Source organism: Hemibagrus wyckioides, linkage group LG07 (genome assembly GCF_019097595.1).
Source record: "Hemibagrus wyckioides isolate EC202008001 linkage group LG07, SWU_Hwy_1.0, whole genome shotgun sequence".
In the NCBI taxonomy this organism is placed as follows: domain Eukaryota; kingdom Metazoa; phylum Chordata; class Actinopteri; order Siluriformes; family Bagridae; genus Hemibagrus; species Hemibagrus wyckioides.
Window position 1 is genome coordinate 13,765,972 of NC_080716.1, and position 15,140 is coordinate 13,781,111.

General features: G+C 38.4%; 1 protein-coding gene across 4 annotated transcripts in view; it reads left to right on the top strand.

Moving 5' to 3' along the window:
- The window catches only part of LOC131355860 (ADAMTS-like protein 1), a 102,204-nt gene that overhangs the window by 60,467 nt on the left and 26,597 nt on the right, over window positions 1–15,140 (top strand). For 3 of the 4 annotated variants that reach the window (XR_009204954.1, XM_058394395.1, XM_058394390.1), the window contains exons 3-6: window positions 9,317–9,444; window positions 13,573–13,618; window positions 13,693–13,929; window positions 14,412–14,538. Coding sequence is in view for 3 of the 4 variants with exons in the window: in XM_058394395.1 (XP_058250378.1) it covers window positions 9,317–9,444; window positions 13,573–13,618; window positions 13,693–13,929; window positions 14,412–14,538 (538 nt within the window). In the remaining variant the exon portion in view is untranslated. Of the gene's footprint in view, window positions 1–4,683; window positions 4,909–9,316; window positions 9,445–13,572; window positions 13,619–13,692; window positions 13,930–14,411; window positions 14,539–15,140 lie in introns of those variants that run through there. The other variant, XM_058394391.1, reaches the window with a different exon arrangement.

Here is a 15,140-nt window from a genome sequence, read left to right on the forward strand (position 1 = left end):
ACAGTGGCAACTTGGCAGTGCTGGGGCTTGAATCCCCGATCTTCCGGTCAATAACCCAGAGCCTTAACCACTTGAGCCACCACCACCCTATCTTGGTAACCAAGATATACAAACATGCTCTAACACCCTCTATCCTCACACACACAGTGACCTTGTTCCATACATGATAAACGTATTATATATCAGTTTCTGATTGTTTCTAAACAATCTTTTAATTGTTTGCAATATTTTTTTTCTAATACTTCTACCCTTCACATTGAAGTGACAAAAATTAATACTGATATGAGATGACTTTGACTTTGACTTTGACGGCTGACCACTTCAACTGTTCTTAGCCTTCAGTAGCAACACCCTATTCAGCTCCACTGTATGGAGTTAATGGACCTTTACAAATCAGTTAGCAGACAGTAGGACACCAAAGCAAAGAGAGTGAGACTTACTGAGTATTCTGTATTTTAAGGCTGGTTTCAACAAGTTTGAAAAAAAATCTTACTTCTTAGTCATGGAGACCACTTAATCCAGCTGTGGATGGCTTAACATATTTTTCTTCTTTTTTCCCTAATTATGGGAAAGATGTGGCAAGTTTTTGTGGTCTAATCTGCAGAAAACCAAGTAAACTGCTTACCCACTGAGCCAACACCTGCTGTTAGCTCCCCTGTTGCCAATTTTAGTTGTTTTTTTTCCTCAGGAAATTAAGGTTTTGTCAACTTAAGAGGTCTTTTTTTTTATTTTTGGCCATAAGGAAAAAAGAGCAAAACATATTTTTATGCTTTTGTGAGGTTTAATATGTTCTTGTGCAATGGTCCATAATGGAAAGGTCAGTAGGTGAGTAGCAGGAAGTTACAGACACCGCAATCAGTCCGACTGGCTTTTCTAATTCCCATGGGAATGTTATTTATGTAGAATAGGTTGACCACAAAAGCTCAGACTCAGAGTGAGTCCTCCACTAAGCTTTTTATGGGTGAATAAATCTATCATCTCTGGAATATGAGCAACCTCCCACTAAGTAGAAATGGTTTGCCTTGTCTTGGGATGACTTGCGATTGACCAAGACTTAATAGAGTCATGGTGACACTGTTTGTGTTCATGATGATGTGGATGATAAATAATAATGTAAACAAATTATGGTGCCATTAATTTGCAGTCTAGTAATAAAAATAATGTCTGTATCTTATAATAAATCATATAAAGCCATGATAAAAAAAGAAGAAAAGAGCAGTTAGTTGAATCGTCAGATGACAAAATCCAGTTCAGTAATGCATGGTCCAAATGGGGCCTTGCTTTTATGAAACACCCCTATAACTCCATCTAAATTCTTTGATATAGCCGTAAAAATTATTTATGGCATGAAATATGTACCATATCTCTCTAAATAGACTCAGTGTATGTGTTACACGATTAATGTTCCATGTTCTGTCATTTTTCCTCCTCCCCAGGCCACAAAGATAAAATGAATGGGATATGGTGTCAGAGAATTAAGTTTTTATTTTAATCCTTGCTTTTAATGCTTGTGGTTGATTCTCAACTGCAGACTGTAAAATTCCTTTCTTGGGAAAAACATTTTATATCTAGACCAAGAAAGCATTTAAATCATGACTTCAGTGTAAATCATGCCTTGAGCACATGCACCGTTTATTGGGGGTGCAAAGGGAAGGGCACCATTTATCCCATTCAAACAGTCTTACAATTCTAACAGGACTGGAGTTTTGGATTTAGGGTCTCAGGACCCTGAAATGTGAATCCTTTCTTCAGCATACAAGATCTGTATGACATATTTATGCCATTAACAGAGCAAGATCATATGCAACTAGTATGCAACAAGACAAAAATGAAGGACACTTGCAGAGCATGAAGCTGTATTTCTTTAACTGCTGAGATCTAGTATGTGCCTTCTGATGTAAATGAATAAGGACTCAGACCTTGTAATGATTATCCAAAATCATGACTATGCAAAGATGCACTAGTAGCCAATGTAGGTGTTAGGAATCGAAGGCAGGAGGATGTAAGCGTGAAGACAAACCCAAATGAGACAAATCAGAAATGGATCAAACCATGAAATCTATTAGGAAGTAGTGCTCAGTATTGCAAACGTATGGCAAAACCTCAAATAGAGCAATGGTGAATGAGTTGTTTAAATGGATTCTACAGGAAATTAGTATTCAGGTGTTTGTGAGAGTCACAAAGACTGTACTGGGTTAGAGCAGGACTGGGAGCGGTGCCTCCTGGCTCAGAGGTGGTATCAGATGTGACAGTAGGCGACAGTCAACAGTCCCATTGTACATTGTAGTCATATTTCCACTTTAATAATATTATAAAGAAATTATCAGTGACCATCTCTGACATGACCCCAGTCAGCCACCCGCAGACCAAAGTCGTTGTTGAAAGAGCTTGATTTTTATTGATTTCGAACAGGTCTGTTCCATGTCTTGCCCGTATTCCCAGTGGACTTGGTGAAAAATAGTGGAAAAAAAGCCTGAGGACTCGGTTGGCAGCCGTCCCTTGGTGTTTGGGCTTGTGGTAGACCTCATTACCTCATCATCATTATCTCATGGTTCCTTTCTCTTCTCATGCTAAGTCTTTTTCCTGTTTCTTTGAATTGTTTATTTTATGTTAAGCTTTTGATTTGATACAGCAGCTTTGCTTCCCACATAAATCAGCTTTATATGAGGCATAGGAATAGCTTCTTAGCCCTTTCATTCATGAGATTATTCACACACAGGTTAGAGCCAACAAGACCAACAAGAAGACCTGTCATAAGCTATCCTAACCTTTGTTTTTAGATTATTTTGAGCATGTAAACAACAGTTTGTATAAACAACAGTTTGTAAACTATTCAGAAGCTAGCTAAATATTTAGAAGTATGCAACTAGTTAGAGGTTAATCCCAATAGACAGATTGAGGCATATTGAGATTGAATTGAACTGAAATACTACAGTTATGGGAAAGCCATTGAAGCTAGACTGTGCTTGCCAATTCTTTTGAATGAGGATCTGTCTGCAGGGCATGCCAGTCACAAAGTTCATTTCCTCTTGATACATTTAATACTATTCATTCATCATTCATTTATTTTGGTGAGCTTACAGGTACGTGATTGGGTGATTGGGCGAGCGGTTGTATGTTTAGGATGAAAGGGTTTGTTATGCTGCGCTCTGCTGTGAATAATCTTGCTAAATATTTGTTTTGGAACGAGTTGTTATTTCCTCCTCTCTTAATTTGATAACCCTGCAGCTTTTTTGAAAATGAATTTTGCAGAATCTGTTTCACTTCAGATGCATAAAAATATGCATGGAAACTGGAGGCATGACATGACTCAAAAATAAGGAAAGTTTCTACTTTATTTCTGGGTTATACTTATTCATGCACTGCTTGAAATACATATACAAGATGATATCACTTTTCTCCTGTGCATGACCTCATCTACTTAAATTAATGTTAATAAGCTTTGTAGACCTTTTTGATGATTAAGATATAATGACAAATTTCTGCCCTCACTCTAGCTGCAGACTGACTTGGCATTCAAGTTGTTTTCAACTACACAGCATTTTTCCAATCCCAGGCATCAGTCAAACAAGCTGTGATACAAATGATAGACTGATGGAGAAATGTCTTTACATAAATCTGCAGTGTCTTCGCTGTTTCAGACAAGACAATAATGGTAATGGTTTAATGTGATGGACCTGAATCATTAGCTGCTGTTAATGAAAGGACAGTGATAATGACAAAATATCTTCACCACATTAATGTTATAATGGTTATTACTGGTCAGTCCAGAATGGTCCATTTTCAACAATCAATTTTCTTAATGGGTTAAAGTGTATTTTTATATATTCTTCTAAAATAATGGTGTAATATACTCAGCAAACTAGTCAGTAAATATTCAGTAACTACTATGTTGTATAGAACGCCAGTATAGAAGAATCAGGGATTATCATCAGACATCCTTTTTAATCGATCATATTTTTAGTACGACTTCTTTTCCATAAATCATATTTTAAAGTCCTTGGTACTGTCCTCCAGAGACACATATGGGAATGACTATCTCTTCCTTCCCTGAATGTACTTCGCTAGGCAGATGTTTTTAAAGAGATTCATTGAAGTCCACAGATTGTTTTTCTTCAAAGTGAAAAAAAAGAACATAATTGCTGTGATTTAGGTTTAAATCTTTTGATGGCACTGTTTTATCTCATTTGTACAGATCACATAAGATGAACTGCAGAGTGAGGGTTTGGGTTGAAATACAAAGAAAATGCAAGAGAATGTCTGCGGTCGTGGATCTGGATATGGGAATTTTTTGTGATTTAGTCATTCAATAGTTTTTCCAAGGTGACCATTGTACGTGGGTTGTGGATATTGGAGGCCAGGCCAAAACTAAGATTAGCTGGAGTGAGAAAACAGAAGCCAGAAGGAGAGAGAAAGGTAGATAGATGATGAAAGGCTGAGATGAAAAACAGTGGCTGGACCTGAAAAATCCAAGAGGAAAAACAAACAAGGTAAAGCGTCAGAATAAGGAGAAAGCAAGAAATGAAGGGGAAGAGGAAGAAAGTGTATGAGTGAGTGGAACTATAGCTGACCCGAGTTTTGTGTTTGGTTTAGCATACTCGGCTAAGGCTTCTTCTGATTGGTTGGCAGGTTGGACCTAGAGGCTCTTGGGGCTCAAAGCACCCCTCTGACTGCTCTGAAAAAGGCAGAGAAATAAGCAAAGAAGCAGAGAGAGAGAGAGAGAGTGCTGGAACAGAGACTTGCAGTCACATCGGCTCTATCAGGCACTGAGAGCGGAGCTCTAAACGCTCTGCACGCACTTACACACACTTGCACACACTCACACACGTGTGCTAGTCTCTCCGCGTCTCTCTAGGCATGGACCAACCCACTGCTGCTGTTGTGTTGCTGGCTTCTCTTGTGCTTCTGGTACAGTTCCTTAACTTTATTTCTGTTTACTCACTTCACAAGAGTGATTTTCAGATATTTCTTACCTTTTCATTTATTGTTTTCTATGTAAGTTGGAGCCTCAGTTGAGTGGGTCTTTACTTGACAACAAAGCTAAGTGTTATTAAAAGATTGCATTAGATGATTGAATGTCTTCTGCATTTGTTGTGTTTGTATGAAGGTTAATTTTTATATATGATGGAGATGTTTTTTCCATGAAGACTTGCTACAGTCATTTTCCATAAGGAAAGGTATGTTGCTGCTGGTCTCCTGATAAAACTGATGTCTTTATTGGTTGGAAGTTTTTGCAAGACAGTTTATTAAAAAAGGAGATTGTAAAATACACAAATACAGTATATGGCACTTGGACAGACACAAGGGTTTAAACAGATGTGAGGTGATCAGATGACCTCTCAATTAAATAGCTCATACTGTGTATATTGATGTAACCCAAGGTCTGTGAAAGTGAGCTTTGTGTTGGAGGCTACAGGCTGTCAATGGCTGCCCTTTGCACACAAGTAAATCTACTACATCACATTCACAGCTCAGCTAACGACAGGTCCTCTCCAGCCAAGTCTCCAGTATTTACTCATGGTTTGGGAACGTCAGGCATTTCACCTTTACATAATTAATCTAAAATGATGCTGTTAGGAATCTTCAAGTTATCCAGAAAGCAAAAATTCATCACAATATCATAAACTCACATTCATAAGAATCAGCATGGTCCCAACTGGAATAATCAGCCAGGGCTCGAGTGAAAACAGACTGATGAGGAGGCACGGTGTAATGTGTCTAAGCAGTAAAAAGGATCCAGGGACTTTATTATAGTGACAGGTTGGGCATTTTAGATTTAGAAAAATAACTGTAAATCAAACAAATCACATTCTGGACATTATATGTTATCAAGGCCTTAAAATAAAAAAGAAGACTGGCTTTTAACAAGCTCATGATGAGAACAATTCAGCGTGACTGTTAGGAAATCCCAGTAAGTCAGAGGACAAAAATCATTAAGTATAAAGAAATCCAGTGTTATGTGCTCGAACACTAAGAAATCCTTTGTTGCAACTGAATATGTGTAACTGAATATGTTATGTGCAAAGTTTTACACAGTCAATGTCATTTCGAAAAAAAAGTTAGGACCAACAAAATAATTTCACAAACAGAAAAAGTATTTTAAACTGAATACACTGTGATTGAACTTTTTAAAATACTTTTTCTGTTTGTGAAATGTTTTGTTAGCCATAACTTTGCTCCGAAATGACTACAAATCTGCCAACAGCTGTCCTACCTTCCGTTGTAGTATGTTTTCAGTCATTCAGTCAGTCAGTCAGTCAGTCATTATCCTGCACCAACATGCTGCATCCTGTAGTAGTTTTAACAGATTTAATTCAAGTCAGAATGACTTGTGATAACATTTAAAGAATTCCACTCATAGCATACAAATAAAGCAGTTTGATTGGCAGGTGAGAATTGCAGTACAAAAATATACATATTCCTATTCTCCTGATAGATTCTGATATGAAAACTATAATAAGCTATGAAAGCAGGCTTTATTCACCCTCAAAGTGCTTGATATCAATATCAGTGTAGTTTTAACACTGTTAACACAGTGAATGCTGAGAAAAATCAGATCAGAATCGATATTATTTTAGCTTTTAGCTGCATTTTGTTATCTTTGTCAAATAAGTAGCTTTTAAGTACAGTATTGGTCGATGCAGCAGGTGTGATTTTACAGTTTGTGAGACAAACACAGAAAAGGTACGATAATTAACTGTCATGTCTACTTCCCCTCCCCCATGCGTAAACAAAAAGTCAAACAAAATAGAAGTATGGGGCAGCATGATTCTTGCCCCAGTAGCCCTGTTAGCAGTTGTGTATTTAGCATGCAATAGTAACTTTGCATATCTGCTGATTGCTTTCAAAAGAAACTGGGCAACTTGGACATGGAAAGAGGCAAGCCAGAGGTTTATTTATTCAAATTTTGCCTTAGCTTAAGTCATTTCAAACAGTCCTTTGCTAATATGACTTTCTCTGTTCTCCATCAGCCATGTTTAGATCTTGCTAACCTCCTCTATTGCCTGTAGTATTGCAAGAGTTTGATTTGTTTGTGGTATTCCCCCTTGACTAATCTGGAACTGCATATGAATAATGCAGTGTTTTTGCTCCTTGCCCAACGGAAACAAACTAGCAATGTCATTATCTTGTATCTTCTTTCTTTGTGAGGGTTATTCTTTATCCTTAACTAAACAGGATGCCATATTTCTGGGATGGAGCCAATACTTTGATGTATTTTTTCCAAAGACCCTGCCAGGCTTTTGCTTAGCAGGTTCAGTCTGGGGATAGAAATGCTCCATTATTTTTGCTACATGGCTAAAGAAACCATTGAGCAGCTCAGTGGGTATTTCAGAGCAGGTGTTTTTCACAGGACCTTTTCATCCTTTGGTCCCACCCTAGACACTAGCACTGACTGCCATCATGGGTGTAATCCTGCAAAGGGAGCTTCCTTAAATACATTCCCTCTGCTCTTTTGTGCACTTAAATAGCCCCATTTGTGATGTTGGCTGATGCTGAAATGTCCATTATTCTTGTGAGAACTAGTGAGTAACAATAAGTTCACTGGGGACATTTCCACACTCCAGAGAGCACTTATGAGTAGCACAGCTTTAGATCAATCACAGGTTGAGGCATTTCTTTGTTCCCTCTGAATCTTGGTTTAGCCTGGCTGTCTACTGTCACCATAGTGATGTAAGAGACTAACGATTCTCTAAACACAACACACATGTCTCTACTTGCATCTTATTGTCTGTGGATGAGTCCCACTTGAGCGCGTGACAACTTTTCTCTTATTTGTTTCATTTGTTTCATAACTGACCAAATGAGGTGAAATATTCTACGGCTTGATGAGTCCCATGTGAAAATAGCGTTACTTTTTGATCTGTGATCTTTGGCTTTGAACCAGTTATGAAGCCGCTGCTTCATTGGCTGTCACGGCATGCCTGAGATGCACATTGTCCTTGCAAGTGCTGAATTCAAGTTCTCATAATATTGATCTTGGAACCAGAGTCCAATCTCATATATCCTCTGAGTGAAATTCTCCTCTCTCCACAATTATCATGAGGGGGGAAAAAATAGGCTTGAACTTGTTAAGAAAGGCGTAGTGTTTCACACTGAAGTGGATGACTCTGATGCCTGACAGAAATAAGCTGAGGGAAACATGAGAGTTTTGTCTATTTCCTACTAGAGGTTTTCATCTTCCATTCACTCTCAGATAGACACCTCCCTATTTTCACTGGCTTGCCTTCTCTCCTCTGATCATGTTAACATGAAGGTTTCAAGCTGCTGATGATTGCATTCCAAACACACACAGCTAGTTATGTAGATAGCCATGTAGATTAAAATGGCTAATTACATCATTTCTAATTAGGGAGAGGACTGAAAATTATGTACTAAAACAGGGCAGTGTTTGAACCTGTGCTCAAATTACCTTATTTCAAATTGTGTTTGATGCAGCAGGTGTGGTTCCCAATGCCAATGTCAGACACAAACACAGAAGAATTAATATCATTAACTGTCCTGTCCACTGCCTCTCCTTCATGCATAAATAAAATTAAGTATGGGGCAGCATGATTCCTGCCCCAGTGGCCCTGTTAGCATTTGTGCATTTCCCTTGCAGTGGTAACTCTATAAACTCAAATAGGTTGCTGAACATGCTGCCTCATGAATAGAGCATGGGTTCATATCTGTCAAAAATACCTTGGGCACTGGAGTTGTAAATGAGGACTTTTAGTGAACAGCTGATACGTGCAGTTAGAATCTGCCATCCACCTTCCCTTATATTCATGCCACCACTGTTGATGTTGTCTGAACATTCTTTACTGCACTCCTCCAGCATACCCTAACCCTGTAACGAGTGTTCAGCAAAACTTTTGGCTGAAGTGTCAGCCCACTAATTTAAAGCCGTATAGTTGGAGGTAGTTAAAGCATTTGACCTCACAATGGTGCCTCACATGCCCTTGCCACTTGTAGTAACAGTTTGGATCTGATTTGACAGTGATGGCTTGTATTGTAAAGAACTATATTATGAACCAGATAGGTCGTCTGTCCTCACCTTGCTAATCGAGGAGTGAGTTAAAAGTGTTGACAGGGTGAATGTAGAAATTTGCTAAGCTTCACTGGAGAAGAGGAGTGGATATTGTGGCTGCATGCCACTTCCAAAGAATTAGGGGGGGAATGTGTGTGAACTTTGAATGAAGATTTTATGACAACTGAACTTATACATGTTCATTATACACCATACACACACATTTATTATTTATTTATAAGTATGAACATTGTGTTAATTCTTTCTCAACTCTGTCTCCTTCTCCGCTCCTATTGCCACAATCTCTAGAATTCAAGGACAGCACGGTCTGAGGAGGACAGAGACACTCTCTGGGATGCCTGGGGCACATGGAGCGAATGTTCACGCACCTGCGGTGGAGGAGCTTCCTATTCTCTCAGACGCTGCCTCAGTTCCAAGTAAGCAACTTCCTTATACTGTTGCTGAGCTCATTCTATGATGAAGAGACTCCTGTTAAAACTCATAAATTCTGTCAGTCTTCAAAGCATATTTGGGCTACATAAAAACAAATGTAACTACATCAGTAAAAAGTACGAAATATCAATATATCCCATAACAAAAAAATATATATACACAGCAAAAATATTGTCATTAATATGTACTGAATTTTTCGAAATTAGAAAAATTCTATTTGTAAATATATCCAAGTATAGTCTTAAAGAAATTTTATTTGATATATAACTATTTCATGATGATAAACATTGGATAAATGTTTAATATTGTAAATATGGTCATTCTGTAAGGTTTTTATTCTAGTGCAAATATCTTCTTGTATTTTAATACGTAGTCATCCAATCCAAAGTAACTATACTCAGTGCATAGTAAAGGAATCCTTTTGACTCACCCTTTGGGAAATGAATTAATGCTTAATGTATGAAGTCCCTGATGTCCCTTGAAAATGACACCATAATGAGAATATCCGTGGATAATTTGTAGAAGGCACTTAAAGGAGTCAGGTGTAATCCTTCAATTATAAGAGCACTCAACTGGTTCCCATTAATATCCTTCAATGAAATGGAAGTGAGTCCTTCTCACTACATGGTTTAATATGGCCTAAATTGACGTGGACATGCTTCTAATGATGCAAGTAAATCTCTGCAAGAAAACTTCTCCCATGGGGTGTAATAGAAGTGCTCAAAATACATTTTATTTGACTTTTAAACACTCCCTGTGGGTCAGGAAACACACTCTCTTGCTTGCATTTTCCAGGCATATGGGCTCCAGGCATTGTCTGTATTTCAGGAGATGACATAGCTGGTGAAAGAAGCAAACTTGATTATCGACAGCAAAGAAAGTCTATCCAGCAAATCACGACCCACCTCGTACAATGGTGATTCAAGAAATTCAATTAAGGAAGGGGAATTGGGGGTGTGCACACAGTCAGGAAGTGAGTAGTAGAAAGAATGATATGACACATGAGACTGCTTTCTATATAGATGTCACTTTTATTGGCTGAGGAATATTTGTGCAGTGAGCTCATGGATTTCATGCTTTGTGATCTGCATAAAGCTTAGCTCCACAAAAGAAATACTCATAAGCCCTTCGACAAGGGGGTCAAGTCTGTGTTACCTTTTCGTCTTGATACCTGCCAATGTGACAGGGTTATTTATGTAGGATACATCACACCTACGGGGCCGTTGTATTGCCGCCAACCATGCTGAGGTGAAATAGGATGTTATATTACTCCAGGCCCATACTTTGAATCTTATATTTCTTTCTGGTCTCACTATATGACCTGCACAGGGATCATAATAATGTTATTGGACTTTACATTGCCTGCGTCTGTTAATCTTTATATGGCTTCTTTACAAACTGAAAATGGCTCTGCTTGGCATAGCAAACCTTTCCCTCCTCGCTCCAAGATGAAGCAGTGTTTCGCGTTGTGGTTTGATGATACAGAACTCTTTTCATTAAAGCCTCGCTGTGAGAGTGAGAGCTGCTCGGTTGAGCAAACCTCAAATTGAAATGGCAGTAAAATTGACCCCTGTGATTTCGTGTTAAGAGTTGTTTGAGGTTCAGCTCTTTACGAGGAGTTGCGGTCAGGATTTGAAGCACAGGGGGTGTTTGTGTGAACTGACAGGCCTTATTGGGGGTGAGGAGTTTGGAATTTGGGTACAGCAAGCAGTCCTTGCGTGGGAATGGAGTTCAGTTACCCTGACTTTGGTTGCAGATCAAAACCCTGTTAAAAGAACCGCACAAGGTCTTTATGTGCTACTGAGAGAAAATTGTAAATACTCTCGCAACACCTCTCCCATATTTCCCACAAGAAGGCATGAAGGATATACACAAATATACACGCTCACACAAACACACACATTAGCAGGATTTCATACCAGTACACACATGGATGTGCCTCAAACTCTTTTAAATATCTCAATGCTTAGAAGCCACAGCTCCAACACTCTCATCATCTTACCCACACACATGCACATACAATCTCCAATCATATAAACTATCGTTTATTATACCCTTTTTTATACCCTTTCTAACCCAGCTTTTTCTACCACTTCCTTTCTGGCCAAATCATGAAATTTAATTTCACCTCTAATTATAAAGTATCAGTTTTAATTAGTAAGACAATAAATCAAAGCCTACAGGAGAATTCTTTTTAGCATTATCATTCAACTAAATAGAAATAGAAACAGCGTTATTTACTACGAACTAACTTTTTTTCTTAACAAAGTGCAAAGAATCTCTAGAATTATTATAAGATGGGCAAGTGATGGAAAAATGAGAAAGTTTTTCTCTTTTTTTTAAATCTAACAAATCAGTGATGTGTTATATAGAAAAATAATAGGCCTTCATTGTGGTTGCATGTTGGAAGAGTACATTTTGGTTTTGCCTCAAATCCTTGCCAAACCTCCAGAGTCCAGTCTTGGACAAGCCATGTGTTTATACTAAGCGCAGACTCTCCAGAACTGATTTATGTTTGTAATGTTAAAACAAAAAAAATGAATAAATAATAAGTAGTTGAATGTAAATACATTGATCACCTATGGCATGTACAGAAAGCTTAATTAACACTAAAACCAATGTAACTACTATAGGACCCTTCACTGATATTTCAGCCAGGATTGTGGTTGAGTGATCAGAAACTTCAAGATCATATGATTTTAATTAGCCATTGGCCGGCTCAGTAGAGAGTAATGTCACGCCACCATGTGTGTGTTCTTTATACACAACAGAAAGCACGATCTCACGTTGAAATTTGTTTCATGTACAGTGTTAGATTAAAGCAACTAAATATTTATTGACATTTCTTGCTGTATAAACAAGTGTAATGATGTGATTATAAGGTTTGTGTATATGGAAACATTACATTAGGTGTTTTTTGTTACAGTAGTGCTCAATAATATGCATTTGTATGTGTCGACATATTAATAGATTTGGAGTTGGCCTGGGCTGCATGTGCTGTAATTGCAGACATCTGCAGGTTTTCTGTCACTGTTGTTGTTGTTGTGTTACTAGTTAGAAGTCTTGGTTATTTGTTAAATGACTTCAGCAAATATGTACCATTCAATACAAAAAGTTCTCCAATATCATTTACAGTATTGATACACATTTAATTACTCTATCGATTAATCATTGGATGTGGTGAGCCACTTTAATGCACGGTTGGGTTTTGCGTGTGTGGTTACATTTGCAATATATTTATAATATCAGAGCTCCACTTTTCCTCTGGTTAGAGAAAGAATTCATGCACTACTGTTCAGAAGTGCTATTTTAATGAGCACAGCGGAAGAAGTGGGACTGTGGTAACTTCGTATATGTGTCTGCCAGATATCCCAGGAATCACACTGCAGCTTCTTTCTCTTTGCGTGACGTCATGATGTATTGTTGCACTTTCCCTGGAAAGCCATAATGCTCACACTCAGCCTCTACAGTCTCTTTTCCTTCCTCATGACAGACGTGAAATGAATCACCTGTGTAATATTTTCTCATGAGAGTCCATATCTTCACTGTCTGTCCCTCAAACATCTTGCATCAAAGTTGGTCTGGGGCCCATGATGCACTGCTTGATTTGGCATAGGCGCCAGTCTGGATTTGTGTCGTAGGCTTAATGCTTTTGCCAAGTGCTAAGGATTTTGCTTCTGACTCCATAGTCTCATCCATGGTCTTCTCTGAAGTAACAGTATAAGGGCCTTAATCCCTTGTCCATGAATCATAATATTGACATGTAGCCTCTAATCACTGCTCCAGATCTGCTAGGGTCCTGTGACACTGGAATTTCACGTATGTTACTGAAGTCGAATATATCCATTGGTATAATCCTGTGCTCTTCATTGATCACTTGTCACCCCTAAGCTTCAAAGCATGAGGTGAACTCCAGCTTGAAAGTGCATTAAGTTAAATCTGGATGGAAAATGTCAAGGGGATCTCTCCTAATAGACTATATTTGACTTGTTGAATCCTACTAATGATATGCTGTCTGCAGAGTAGCTAAAAGAGATTTCGAGAATGTGGCATGACTTTGATCAATAGATGCTTTATTAAGTGAATGTCCATCTGTATTGTCACTTTTACAGGACCTGTGAGGGGCAAAATATCAAATACCGTACGTGCAGTAACGTGGTGAGTAAACATTTAACAGGTGTGTTTTGCTTCTTTTTGTCTTCTTCCACTTATACTGATGACTCGTTTCTCAGGACTGTCCACCAGATTCCGGAGATTTCCGTGCTCAGCAATGTTCAGCCCATGCTGATGTGCGCTACCAGGGTCGCTACTATGAGTGGCTGCCAGTGGACAACGACCCCGAAAACCCGTGTGCCCTCAAATGCAAGGCTAAAGGCACAGACCTAGTAGTAGAGCTGGCACCAAAGGTGTTAGATGGAACGCGCTGCTACACAGAATCTTTGGATATGTGCATCAGCGGAGCCTGTCAGGTTTGCACGCTATCTAAAAACAGCTCTAGCAATCTTGAGATTCTTCAGCAGAGCCTTAGGCCTGTACACGCTGATTTAAGTGTCACAATGTGGTTTCTGTGCTGTGTGCCAAGACAACTACAAACACCGAGATGTTTTATGTTGGTTTTGATCTTCAAAGACAGCTTTGGTCACACTTGAATACATATTTGTAATGTAACATGTCTAAATCAGTAATGGTTCAATTTAACAATTCAAATTAACCTTGCCTTGCCTCTCTTTTCAAGATGCACGATGTAGCATGAAGAATGTCGAGACCACTAGCATTTCACACATTTAACATCCAAATAGAGATTGAAGCCACTTATTTCCATTTTGATCATATTTTCTTGATTGGAAACATACTGAAACGTAAAACGGAATTGATTTCAACAGTAGAAACGCAAGAGAGCTATGGTTAAAATCCAGTCTCTGAGACGTCTTCTTTTTTTTCCTTTTGGCAGATTGTTGGCTGTGATCATGAGTTAGGAAGCACTGCTAAAGAAGATAATTGTGGCGTTTGTAACGGAGATGGATCTTCTTGCAGACTCGTGAGAGGACACTACAAATCCCAACATGCCAGTGGAAAGAGTAAGGATAAAAGCCTTTTATTTCTTTGATACACAGTCAATCTTGTGATATCCTGCTAAGGTCTAATGACGATGCCCAGTGAGCTTTGTGTTCCTTTCTATTTGACAGCTTTCTGAAAGTAGGTTTTTATCTGCAGACAAGCTTCTAGCAGAAGAAAGAGCAGCAATACACCTCGATTTTAACCTGCCTTGGCAACCCCAGCATTTGAAATTTACATTTCTTGCTGCCACAAAACACACCATCCTTTACAGTACATTTTTAATTTATGTCAAACAGTCTCATTTCTTTATTCCTGAACACATCCTTACTTTGCAGAATGTCTTAACATATGCAGAAGATTTGCATATTATTGTATAAATTGTTAAACGTTTCCCATTACATGTTTTGAAACGCTGGACATGCTGTTTAAATAATAGCTTTGGTTGTACGTGCTATTTAAAAATGTCAGGGTTTTTTTATTTATTTTTATTTTTTTGCTGCCACCTGTGAATAATTTAAACCTCTGTGCACCTGCACGGCATAGCTGCTGTCTCAAGGCAAATGTATTTTGTTCTGCTTTATCAAAGAGGTTTTGAACTCAGAGTTCTGGTAAAACCCATTGA